This window comes from Indicator indicator, chromosome 24, assembly GCF_027791375.1.
Source record: "Indicator indicator isolate 239-I01 chromosome 24, UM_Iind_1.1, whole genome shotgun sequence".
NCBI classification, from domain to species: Eukaryota; Metazoa; Chordata; class Aves; order Piciformes; family Indicatoridae; genus Indicator; species Indicator indicator.
This window is the reverse complement of record NC_072033.1, coordinates 15,807,187-15,820,269: the sequence shown is the minus strand read 5'-3', so window position 1 is coordinate 15,820,269 and position 13,083 is coordinate 15,807,187. Positions and strand designations below refer to the sequence as shown.

General features: G+C 63.3%; 2 protein-coding genes across 2 annotated transcripts; one reads left to right on the top strand and one right to left on the bottom strand.

Annotated features, from left to right (window-relative positions):
- Nucleotides 1-1,017, bottom strand: FAM110A (family with sequence similarity 110 member A). Its single transcript, XM_054392034.1, has one exon. The coding sequence runs from the start codon at nucleotides 1,015-1,017 to the stop codon at nucleotides 1-3; it is 1,017 nt and encodes a 338-aa protein (XP_054248009.1).
- An 8,781-nt stretch (nucleotides 1,018-9,798) lies between these two features.
- Nucleotides 9,799-11,556, top strand: SLC52A3 (solute carrier family 52 member 3). The gene is made up of 3 exons (XM_054391986.1): nucleotides 9,799-10,826; nucleotides 11,126-11,249; nucleotides 11,350-11,556. Exons 1-3 carry the CDS (start codon nucleotides 9,799-9,801, stop codon nucleotides 11,554-11,556), a joined length of 1,359 nt encoding a protein of 452 aa, XP_054247961.1.
- Nucleotides 11,557-13,083: the final 1,527 nt, after the last annotated feature.

The window sequence follows — 13,083 nt, the reverse complement described above, 5'->3', positions numbered from 1 at the left end:
CTACACGTCAGAGACCTGCTGGCACTGCCTGGCCTGGCGCAGCCCGTACAGCCACTTGATGACGCGGGCGTTGCGCTCGATGACGGAGATGCCGTAGGGGACCCGCTCGGCCGGGCGCCCCTCCGGCGTGGCGGCGCTGCGCGGCGAGCGGCCGCACTCCGAGCTAGCGGTGCTGACGCTGTGGAACTTGAGGGACACGATGTCGGAGCTAGCACGGGCGAAGCGCTCGGCGCCCACGTCCTGCAGCTCCTCGGGGTCGAGGCCGCAGTAGTTGAAGAAGCGTTCGAGGTCGGCGGTGGCCCGCGAAAGGCGGTCGCTCAGGTCCGACTTGGAGCGGTGCAGCAGCGGCTGCCGGCGGGCACTGTCGGGGCAGGCGGGCGAGCTCCGTGTCGGGGTCGCTGCCAACCTGCCCGACACGGGGGATGTGGGCACCGGCGTCACCGGTCCCTGCGGAATCCCGCAGGGATGAACGTCCACCCTGCGCACGGCCACGCTGCCGGGGGGTTTGGTGGCAGCAGGGCTCTCCGGCAGCTTGCCGGCACCCTCTGCCCTGTCGCCCGGTGTCGCGGGCACCTCCGCCCTCCACTTGTGCTCCCGGCCCAGCGGGCTCTCTGCTTTGGGGAAGGGGCTGTCACACAGGTTGATGAGGTTGTTGAGGATCTCCAGGTCAAGGGAGGTCTTCGGGCCACCGGCCTCGGCGCGGCGCGGCCCCGAGGGTGCCCTGCGGCTGGGGGTGAGCGCTGCCCGGCGTACCCCCGGGGCGAAGAGGGGCTGCTTGAGCAGTGGTGGCTTCACCGGCTCCTGCTTGGTGCTGGCGACCCGCTGGCTCTTCACGTACTTGGCCTTGTCAGCCTCCAGCCTCTCCACCGCGCTGGGCTTGCCGGCACCCGGCTGGGCGCAGCGGCGGAAGTACGCGGGGCCCTTGCGGAGGATGCGGACGGGCATGGCCGAGGTGAAGGGCACCGTCACCGCCACCCCCTTCATGGCATCGCCAGCTTGCAGCGCCTCGACCGGCATCCTCCGCGCCAGCAGCGGGGCACGGCGTGGGCAAGGCGGCACGGGTGGCGAGGGACTCAGGGGCCGCTGTTGGCTGCAAAGAGGTGGGGGGTCAGAGTGACGGGTGCCGCCGATGGCTGCCCGCTTGCCCGACCCCCTGCCCGCGCCACGGCCTCGCCGAGCAGACAAAGGCTTGCCCGGGGGTGTGCGGAGCCGCACCGGCTGCGCCGCGATTCTTATTTGAAGGCAGGGACCACGCCTCCGCCCGCCGCCGGGGCCTCCGCCAAACCTTCCCCCCGCCAATCCGCGCAGCCAGCCTGCTTCAAACTGCGCCCCGGCCAATCGGGCTGCCGGGAAGGGCACCCCGGCTTCGGCGAGGGGCACCTCGGGGAGCCCGCTGTGAGTGGAGAGTGGTGGAGGTGGCCTGGCAACCCTCACACCCCTCCCCCACCCCCCCGGCTGTATGCCAACATCACCCCTGCCCACTGAAGCATTGCTCGCACTTGCCTGGAAGCATGGCTCGCACCAAGGCCTGGCCCTGGGGATGCATTGCTTGGGCTCAGGAGTGCAGCACCTAGACATGGGGGTGCATTGTCTCCATTCAGAGGTGCATCAACCCCTCCCACGGCTGCAGGACCCTCATCAAGGGGTGCATCACTCACTCCCAGGGATGCATTGCCCAGACCCACAACTGCATTACCCACACAAGGGGTGCAATCCCCATGCCCCCCGGGCACACCCCTGCCCCACTCATGCACTGCACCACCAGGCTGGGATATTTGGGGTTCCTTTCCCAGCCCTCCCTCAGCTTCTAGCCCCCTTGCAGGATCTGGGGCTGCTCCCAGGCTCATTACTCCCACTCTGGAGCCTGCTGGGAAGCCCTGCTGGGGTTTTCCACCAGTTCCTCCCTGGCTGAGATGTGCCAGGAGCTGTGCACCCCATGTCCTTGGTTCCCTGCCAACCCCAACAAGAACAACCTCCCGCCCCAACGGTCGCAGGCAACCCTGGCCCGCCCACAGTGGGGTGGGGGGGTGCCCAAGCCAGCCCTGCCCCCCCTCTGCAGCCCCCTGCCCGGGCTGCTCCCAGTGCTCCTGCCAGGAGTGGCCACAGCCAGAGGGTCTCCAACACACTGATGGGCTCAAGCAGTGGTGGGGTGCATGGTGGGACACAGGGTTGGACTTACCCCCCTCCCCCCAGTCCTCTTTCCCAATCTGCTCTGAGAACCCCCCTGGGGTTCCCTGGGTCTGGGCACAGGGGAGCCCTGGGGAGCTAAGAACAAGCCCTGGGACTCACCAGGTACTGTGGTGGGCACGGCAGGGGTCAGCGTGCTGTGGTCCCACTCCCTTCCCACGGCACCGTCAGCCACTCACCTGCCTGCACAACTTCCTGGGTGCCACCCAGGGCCCAGCCCACTGGGCGGCAGGAGCCAGACTTGGCACCCACAGCACCATGCGGAGCCACAGCTGCACTGCCTGAAAGCCCACATGTGCCAGCCTGCGGGTCCTAGTCCCCCAAAACCTGTACCAAACAGGGTCCCCAGCCCCTCAAAACCTGTACCAAAGAGGTCCCCCAGCCCCCCCATTTGTACACAACAGGGTCCCCAGCCCCCTGGAATCTGTGCCCTAACGGAGTCCCTGCAGAGCAGCCGCCCAAGACACATGGTGCATTGGCCTGATGCACTGTGATGGGCAAGTGGCCCGGTGGAGACTGCCTGTCCCTGTCCCCTGCCCCGGAGGGACAAGCTGCCTTCTGACCTGGAAAGTGTCTGTGGGGGGTCTGGCCAGGCACGGGCACAGCTGGGGATGATCCCAGCGCCATTGCAGATCCTCCTTCCTGGGGAAGGAAGGGAGGCACCCCTCTGAGGGAAGCCCAGTGCTGAGCTGCCCTGGGGACAGAGCCAGCAGTGAAGGGCACCAATGCCCTTGCTGGGCAAGGACAGGGACAGACAGGGCTGTCAAGGCTCACCTCAAAGCCATGCTTACAGCCCCCATGGGAGGCAGTGCAGGGACAGAGTAAGACCTGGACTGGTGGGCCCCACTGGCTGCCAGACAAGTGCCCCTGTGGCAGCACTCATTGGGTCCAGCACTGCCCAAACCCCACACCCCTCAGCAGCACCCTGCCAACAGCCAGTCCCGCTGCCCTCATACCTTGTGGCAGGCTTAGAGAGGGCTTCCCAGGTTGGCACAGGGAATGAATGAGGGAATGAACCCCCCTCACCCTGGAACATTTCCAATGTTGGGCACCACAGTTCAGCTCAGTGCCAGAGGCTCAACCCCCAGCGGCACACCATGGAGAGGGTGACTGTTGGGGCACAGGGACAAGGAAACAGGGCCCCTCAGCACAGCCATTTGTGGCCAGTGTGGGCTTCCCTTCCCTGGCCAGCAAGGGCAGACAGACGGACAGACAGGCACAACCTGCTGCTCTGCATTCCTGTGGCACAGAGCAGCCTGCTCTGGCATGGCCAGGCTGAGCCAGGCTGAGCTGCCCTCCAAACAACCACAAACCCACAGCAGCATTAGCCCATGTCCCAAGCCCTGCCAGAGCATGGGAGCCCCAGTGCCAAGATGGCAGCCCCACTCATGCCAGGCAATGCCCAGCTGTGGCCCTGGCTCCTCTCTCTCCTGGTGTGGACAGCCCAGCTGAGCACACTTGGCACACCAGATCACCTCATGCCCAGAAAGCTGTGCTGGGAGGCGTCTGCTTCTGCCTCCCCCTCACTGGTTCACCCAGTCCCACATTACTGGCACAGGATTGGCACCACCTCCACCACCTACCTGGGTCAGCTCTGAGATGTGGGAACCTCCTTGGCACGTCTCAGCTGGCACACTGCTTCTCCTGGAGCTCGTCCCAGCAGTGTCCCTGTGTCCTCGGCCACCTCTTCCCCTTCTCCCCATGGGACAGCAGCTGGTGGGGTGACGGAGCAGCTCCTGCTGACTCAGAGCCAGGTGAGGACATTCTCCAAGCAGCTCAGCTCTCACATGGCACTAAACACACCGGGCATTCCTCCATGCCAGGCTGCATCACACAGCGTGACTGTCGCGGGTGACATCCTGGCTGTGGGTTCAGGCCCTGGTGCCAGTCAGGACGTGTGGATGCATGGCCTGAGGTGCTCACACTGCCAACGCCAAAGCACTTCTGGGCACCCCCTGCTTGCTGCAGGCAGAGGATCTTGATGTGCAACCAGAGCTTCATGGAGAGGTGACAATTCCCATCCCTGCCATGGGCAGGGAGTTGCCACCCAGCTCCCTATGTGCCGCTGGCATGGGTTCGCCCTCTTTCCCCATGCACCAGCAACAACCCCCTTGCAAGAAACCTCAAGATACAGACAAATAACACAAAAGGAGGTGACAGACAGGGGCAGGATCACCAAGCCCACAGCCACATGGACCTGCTGGCCTGGAGCCAGCCTTGACATGGCTGCCTGCCCCCTGGTACGGGCACCTCCTGTGGCACAGCTCTGAGTGGTGGGGGCCAAACATTGAGCCCATGCAGCATGGAGCTCGATCACGTGCAGGTTTCAAACTGCTCTTGGAAGCAGGACAAGGACTGGATGATCTCTGAGGGCTGGAATGGGTGATCTTACATAGCTGGAATGGATGGTCTAAGGTGGTTGGACTGGAGGAGCTAAGGTGGTTGGACTGGAGGTCTAAGGTGGTTGGACTGGATGGTCTAAGGTGGTGGGACTGGATGATCTCCAAGGTCTTTTCCAACCAAAACAGCTCTGTGGTTCCATGGAGCTGGTGGAGGAGCAGAGCCAAGCGAAGCCCACAGGAAGCAGCTTTCTGGGTGCCACAGGGTTGCCCTGTGCTTGGGCAGTGTCAGAAGTGGATCCACACAAGCTCAGCTGGAAAAACACTGCCTGGCATGGAGGGCGAGGGCAGAGCCTGCGGGCACCTGCACCACCAGGCACCGCAGGCTGAACCGGCACCTGGCACGTCCCTGGTTGCAGTCACACCGAGGCAGGCAGCTGGCTGCCGGCAGCTGTCTGGGCACGTCTGGCTGCTTTGGGAGCCAGGCAGCACCCCACAGCCCCACCCTCCCTGGAAGCACCCCAGGATGGGTTTTGGGAGGGCAGCCTGGTCCCCCAGCACCCTCCTCAGCACCTTGGCTGCTGTTCCTGGGGCATGGGGACAGGGCAGGGATGGGGGAATGGCATTTGGGGGTCAGAGACACAGGTGGGTGCCGGTACTGGCTCTGCACTCACCTCCCACAGACACTCAGAGCCCTCTTCATGCCACTGCAAGGAACTTCCAGGAGCTAAAAGTAGCTGCAAGGAGCAAAAAATGTTCTCAGAGGCCAAATCCTCCCTGGGTGCTGGGTGGAGGCAGATGCAGGTGCCCGGCAGCACCCATGGAGCAGCAAGGCTGGGGCTTGGCACAGCTTTGGCACCCCCAGGCAGAGGCACCTCCAGAGCCAGGCCTCCTCGTCTTGGTGGATGCTAATTTGGTAGGTGTTTAACCACAGCCTCTTGCCATGCCAAGGCTGTGCCAAACTTGCAGTGGAGGAACTGCCCTCTGAGCCACATGCCCTGAGTGAGCCTCTGCTCTGCTCCTACCTCAGTTTCCCTATCTGTATGCTCTGCAGAGCCACTCTGCAGGGTAGGGACAATTTTTTGAGGGACCTGGGGACTCAGTGGGGAAGCTCTTGCTGGGCACAGCATCACTTTGCCCTCCCTGGGCAGAGGCAAGGATGCAGCCCGCACCCTGCTGTCCTCACAGGCAGCAGCTCGGGGGCAGGAGCTGGGGAGGTGACAGATGGGGACACACCGGGCGTGAGGCCTTTGTCTGTGCCGTGGCTGCGGTGACACAGACCCGCAGATGGCGGCTGCAGCCCGTGGGCAGACGAGCACCGGGCCCTGGGGATCCGGCCCTTTTGTGGGGGTCTCACCTCCGGCAGCGGCCCCTTCCCGGCTGCCCCCCACCAGCCGCTCCTCAACTTTCAACTTGACCTGCTTCTTTCACATGGAAATGGAATGCAAATCGGCTGTGGGGGCTGCCATGGGCCAGCGGCTGTGACCTGCCAGTGGGTCCCTGCACCCAAGTCTGGGGGCGGGTGGGGGTCATGTCCCATCACCTGGGGCTTGTTGGGGGTCTCTGGGCTGGTGGGGGGGTGTCCCCTTTTCCCCATCCAGGAAGAGCATCCCCACCACACTCAGCTGAAAGCAGATATTAGGGGATGACTTTTGATGGTTTAGAGCTTCACACCCCCCTCTCCTGACCCCCCAAGTGCCTTCCCACCATCCAGTCATCCCCATGGCACAGGCACTGTGCCCACCTCAGGAGCCCCACTGCTCACCCTGCCATGTGCTGGCTGCTTTGGGGACAGGTCCCCAACCCTGGCTGGGTGAGGAGGAGGCTTCCCCAGGCACTGCAGCCCAGCAAAGTCCCGTGGCCAAGGATGTCTCGGCTACCAAATGTCACCATCTGCCCAGGGGCCTTTGCTCACATCTGCCAGAAGGGCTGGGGGGCTGAGGGGTCAGCTGCAGCACAGGGAGGGGGTGGAGGAGGCAGGGCAGGCAGGGCAGACAGCACGTGTCAGGGGCATTTGGGGGAGGAGCGTGAAGTGAGGGCATGGGGGTCCAACACCCAGCACCCCCCAATGTGGCCATGCCCCCTGGGAAGGGTCTCACCGCCAGCCAAGCTGCTCCTTTGTGCTGCCAAATTAAGCAGGACAATTGTTGTGCCCTCCCTGTCCCCAAACCCATTCCCATCCCTGTCCCCAGGCCCAGTTCCTATTCCTGTTCCCATCCCCACGGACACACAGGGACCTCAGTTACCCAGGGACCTACCCAGGACCCTGTTTTCTCCCAGCACCTTGGACTTTCTGCCCTCCTCTCAGGTCCCCCAGGGCACCTATACTGGTTCTGACTGGGTCAGAGTTAATTTGCTCTGCTGAAGCTGGTGTGGGGCTGTGTGGGGGCTGTGCAGAGGACAACACTGATCAGCAGGGGTGGTTCGGTTAGCACTGAGCAGAGCTTGCCCAGCGCCCAGGCCTTTTCTGCTCTTCACACCACCCCACCAGCCAGTAGGTGGGGTGCACAAATAGCTAGGAGGGGACACAGATGGGACTCCACTGACCAAGGGATGTCCTATCCATGGAGTGTCCTGCTCAGCATTTAAAGCTGGGGATGGAGGAAAGGGGGACACTCAGAGGGATGGCATTTGCCTTCCCAAGTCACTGGTTGGCAACCACAGAGTGGCCAAACACCCACCTGCCATGGCCAGCAGTGACACAATGCCTGATAAATTGCTTCCCCTGCTAACTGGTCTTTATCTCAGCCCACCAGTTCTCTCCCTTTCAGCCTTTCCACTCTCTCCCCCATCCCACTGAAGTGGGGGTGAGCAAGCAACTGGGGGTTGCTGAGTTGCTTGCTAGGGTTAAACCTGGCAGCACCTTAAAACCTGCCCTTTGCCAAGGGCACCCAGCAACCTTCCTGCAGCCCCAGGGGCACAGGGATACCAGAACACCTTGGTCCTCACAACCCCCAGGGGCACAGGGACACCAGGACACCCTTGTCCTCACACCCCCCAGGTGTGGGGTGGCAACCCCATGATTGAGGCAGGGATGGAGCAAGGAGCAGGGTGCAATGCAAACCCCCTGGAGGGACAGGGCACAAATAGGGCAGGCAGGGCAGTGCAGGCAGGCCCCTGGAGAAGGCATCTCCAGGTTTCCCAGGGCTGCAGGTTGCTCTCCCAGCGACACCCGGTGGGTGCTGGGGGAAGAGCCACCATGAGGCATGCTCAGGGTGGTGTGGGAGATGATCGTGCTGCTGGGGGTCACTTGGCCCTTGTCCCTTCACCTGTGTCACCTCCAGGCTGGCCCGTGGGGCTCACGGCTGGGCTGGTCACCTGGTCCCATCTCGCTGGATGTGGGGTCAGAGGTGTCCAGCCCTGCAGTGTACCCGAGGTGAGACAGCCACTGGGTTTGGAGGTCCCCATCCCAGCCTGTGACCCTGCAAAGATGCCCAGCGGGGATGGGCACCATCCCTGGGTGACACTGACACCTTCAAGAAGCAGCCTGAAATAGGTGGGATGCAGTTCATCCGGGGACAAGAGCAAAGTCCAGGACACCACCAGGAATAATCCCTGGCAGCTGGCCAGTGATGACGCTGCAGCAAGCTCCCGGTGCCATGGCCAGGCAGACAGCAGGCATGAGGCTGGCCCTGGCACCACCGGTACGTGGGGGACACAGGGTAGTAGTGGCCCCCAGGGCAGGGCAGTTTGAGGGCAGGAGGTGGTTGGAGGTGGCACAGTTGGACTTCAGCCACCAGGAAGAGGTTTTGAGCTAAAAGGTACCCAGGGTTGGTCTGTGCGGGATGAGAGGGGCTCGGTGGTGGGGAGAGGGGACCCTGTGCCCACCCCTGTGCCCACCCAATGAAAATCAGGGGCCCACTGAGAGGGGAAGCAGGAGAAGGGGGTCCTGAATCCCTGTCCCCTGCAGCCCTGTGCCCAGGCTGACCCTAGCCCCTGCCCCATGGTGGGGGTCAGCAGTCCCCAGATCCAGTCCCACTGTCTCCTGGGCACTTGCCCCCTCTGACCACCAGGGTCCCCTCAGGAGTGGCACTTCCTGCTCATCCCTCCGAGGACTTCAGAGCTTTTCCTTAACAGCCTTCAGCTTTCATCTCATCACACGCTGCACGGCAGCTCAACGAACCCCGCAGCTCCTCTGTCACCCCAGCACTGCTGGCACCCTACACACACCCTCCCAGGGCAGCAGCCCTGAAAACAGCAGCTTTGGGTGGCACCACGGAGCACTTGGCAGGAGGAGGATATGGACTTGCCCTGGACACCCCGGGATTCTGCCAAATGGGAGAAGGAGAAAAGGGGGCCAGGCCTCCACACGTCGGCATCCGGAGGTGGTGACGTGACCGCCCGACGTCACGGTGCCGGCGGGCAGGGCTGGCCCCAGTGCCGCTGCCGGTTCCCCGAAGCGCAGTGAGTTCCTCTTCGGGAAGTTGTGGTGGGACCAGTTAAACCAGCAGCCTGCTTCCTGCCCGCTTCCTGCTCCGTGCCGGAGCCCCTCAGCTCCCTGCCGGCTCCTGCCAGGATCAGCCCTGGGAGACGTGAGCTTCCCCCTGCCGGGCTGAAGGGACGTGGGGACACGGGGGCACTGACCGCGGGGGTCTCAGTGCCTGGGAGCAGGTGCCCAGGGTGGCCATAGGGTGCAGCCAGGTGCCAGCTGGCTCAGCTCACCGGTAGGAGCCGGAGCTGGTTTGCAGGTGGTGCTGCCGGGGCCCTTCTGCCCGGAGCCTGCTGGGATCACACGGGACGCTGCTGGGAGGAGATGAGACCTGCTCGGCTGTGGTGGGAGGTTCAGGACGGATGTGGGGAGAGGTTTGGGACCTAGGAGGCTCCGTTCCCAACAGAGCAGCTGCCCAGAACTCTGCCACCCCCCGAAGCCCCTCCCCCCAAATAGAGAGCCATCTTCACCCTGTGCCAGGCTGTGCCATGCCTTCAGGTGGGGCAGGTTCAGTGTCCTTCCAAGTGCCACCCCAGCATTGTACCTTGTCCTCATGAACCCCGCGATCGAGCCCCAGGCAGAGCTGAGCAGGTCCCACACCCAGTGCAGGGGGGGACAAGGGTCATCCCCACAGGGAGAAGGGGTTCCCCAAGGTTGGCAAGGGGCAGAGGGGGCTGTGCCATGCCATGGGGGGGGTGTGTTGCTCTCATGTGGGGAGGAGCTGCCGTGGGAATGCAGGCAGCAGTCGCAGGGGGCTGGAGGAGGAGTCTGGGGGGAGGTCAGGCCTCACCCCACCACTGATGGAAGCCTCTCCCTTGCAGCCCAGGCTGCCAGCCCCGAGCCATGGCGCTGCTCACCCACCTCCTGGCCTGTGCCTTTGGCATGGGCTCCTGGGTGGCCATCAACGGGCTGTGGGTCGAGCTGCCGCTGCTGGTGACAGTGCTGCCGGAGCAGTGGGACCTGCCCTCCTACATCACCATCATCATCCAGATGGCCAATGTGGGGCCGCTCTTCGTCGCCCTCATGCACCACTTCCGGCCTGGATGGCTGAAGGAGGTGGTGGTCATCTACGTGGTGGTGTCCGTGGGTGTCCTGTCCTGCTTGCTGCTGGCCTTCCTCTGGGACTACACGTCCCCCCTTGGCGGAGGCACACACAGCACCGCCTTCCTGCTCCTCACCTTCTTCCTGTCCCTGGTGGACTGCACCTCCTCTGTCACCTTCCTGCCCTTCATGATGCAGCTGCAGCCCCAGTACCTGACCACCTTCTTCGTGGGGGAAGGGCTCAGCGGGCTGATCCCAGCTGTCATTGCCCTGGGCCAGGGCTCTGGCATCTCCAGCTGCTTCAACCACACGTTTGAGGTCAACATCACCATTGATAATGTCACCATGGAGAGCCTCACCTCCCAGCTGGAGACCCGCTACTTCCCACCCAACTTCTCTCCATTCCTCTTCTTCCTCCTCATGACTGTAATGATGGTGGCCTGCTTGCTGGCCTTCTTCTTCCTCACCAAGCAGCCCAAGGTGTGGGTCCTCTCCCAGCAGCAGCTCTTTTCCAGCAACGTCATGCTGAGCTCCTTTGACCAGATCCCAGAAGAGGGAGCTGGCTCAGGGCTGAGCAGCGTCTGCCCGTGCCCAAAGGATGCCAAGGGGCCTGGGGACATCCTGCCAGAGAAGGTCTCCTACTCTGTGGCTGAGTTCACCTTCATCTACTTCCTCATCGCCTGGGTGTCCTCCCTGACCAACGGGGTCCTGCCCTCCGTGCAGTCCTACTCCTGCCTGCCCTATGGCAACACTGCCTACCACTTGACAGCCACACTCAGCTCTGTGGCCAACCCCCTTGCCTGCATGGTGGCCATGATCCTGCCCAGAAGGTGGGTAAGAGGGCACTGGGGTGTGCCCCTGGGGCTCTTGCCCTGTGATGGGATCGAGGGAGAAGGCACTGGGTGAGTGGCATGTAGGGTGTCTGTCCCCTCGCAGCAGAAACACCCTCAGGAAGGAGGATGTAGCTGCTCAGCCTGTGCCACAGGTCTGTGCCCCTCACCGGGGATGTGGCAGCATTCCCTGGCATCACTCATATGATCTTTGTGGGTTCCTGCCCCTGCTGGGCATCCCTATAATGTTGGGGAGAGGTTGGCAGTGTTCTCTGGTGTCACTCACATGTCCTTTGCAGGTCCCTAGCCCTGCTGGGCATCCTCACCGTGGTAGGGACAGGTTGTGGTGCCTACAACATGGCCATGGCGGTGATGAGTCCTTGCCCAATCCTCCAGCAGTCCCCATGGGGCGATGTCACCATTGTAAGTCAGAGTGCCTCTCACCCCTGGCTCTGGCTTCACCACAACCTTCTGAATCCCCATGGTGGCCCTGCTGACCTCTCTCCCCTCCCTGCCCCACCAGGTCCTCTTCTGGGTGCTGTTCACCGGGATGCTCACCTACGTCAAGGTTATGGCCGGAGTGATCTTGCGGAGCCTCAGCCACAGCGCCCTGGTGTGGTACGGGGCCCTGGAGCAGCTGGGGTCCCTCCTGGGGGCCCTCATCATGTTCCCCCTCGTCAACATCTATCACTTCTTCCAGTCTGCTGACTATTGCAACCTTCAGTGCTGAGCATCAGCAGGGTGGGCACCCCCTGGGCAGCTCCCTCTTGCCATCGTGACTGAACCCTCCCCCCAAAACCAGCGAGGGCTGGCAAGCAGCACTGGGAGCAGGGTGGTTGCAGGCACACCTCCCCACCAGGCTGTGCTAAGCTCCCTGGGCAGGAGCAGCTCCATGGCTTTGTCCCCAGTCTGGGAACAGGGTGTGCCCATTACATTTGAATCAATAGACGGTGTTTACACAACCCTTGGCCTTGCTGCTGCCCATGCCCCCTGTGCCAGAGGGCATTGTGCCAGTGTCGTCTTCCCCCTACCTGGGTACTGCTCAGCTGAGGCCACATCTCACTCCTTTCCCTAAGGAGTCTGGTGTCATTTGGCATCATGCCCCCAAACCTCCCTGGGACCCCATGGGTGGGCACAGACCCAGCTGCACTGAGAGGCGTTCCCAGCCCCGTGCCATGGTAGAGGTGGCAGCTGCTTCTGGGTCGGTAGGTTTGCAGCCAGCTGCAGGGAGAGGGGACAAAGGCAGCTTGGGGACAAGGACTGTGGGGGGACACATGGAGCTTTCACAAGGTCCCCCAAGAGCAGCTGGGAAAACTGAGGCACAATGGGACTGCAGGGACCTGCCTGGCATTTGCCATCCTCTGTTCTGCCCCCATCCGTGTTTTCTGCCCCCTCCCCACAGCTCTGTACCCCACTGTGCCCCAGCCCAGCCCCACTGCACCCCGAGAAAGGCAGCACTGGGGCTGCAGAGCTGGAGAGAGACCACAGCAGAATCCTGTGCCCGGGCACAGCGCCGGATAAGGGGGTGGCATGGGATGATGCCAGCGCCCTGCCATCTGGTACCCCAACTGCACCCCAGCCATGTCAGCCAAGGTGGGCACTGGAGCATGGCAGGCACAAGGGGGTTGGGGGACAGTCGCACTCCCTAAACTGGGCTGGCACCCGTGCCCCACGTGCGCCTGCGCCCCTTCCCCGGGGCAGGAGGCAGCCGGGCCTTTGTCCCTGGCCCTTTGTCTGGCAATCTGCTCCCGGAGCCTCGCAGCCATTGGAACCATTTCGGGGCTCCGGCTGTGGTCCGGATGCCTCTGGGAAGGACGCGGTTGGAATCGCTAATGGGCAGCAGCCCCCCGAGCCGCTGGCACCACTTCGGCAGGGTCTGTCCCCCCCGACCCCCTCCGGGCACCACTGGGCATCCCCCCTGCGCACCTCCAGGCTGACCCCACAGCCAGCAGCCCACAGCACTCCACGTCCAGGATCCAGCTCCGGGGGACATGAGGGGGACCAGCGTGTGGGGGTTTGTCTCATCCCCCCGCTGAAGCAGGGACCTTCTCCCCTTACCCCCTGCGAGGATGCTGCTGCCCTTAGGAGCCCTCCAAAGACCCTCACCCACCGTACACCCCCCCTCTGCCCCTCTCGCCGAGGAAACAATCGCTTCCCATGGGAATTATTTCCATACAGCTGCTGGGGACGGCAGGGCCCGGGTTGAGCCTTTCTTCTGGCACTCACCTCCTCCCTCCCAGGTTTTTTGCGGGGGGGG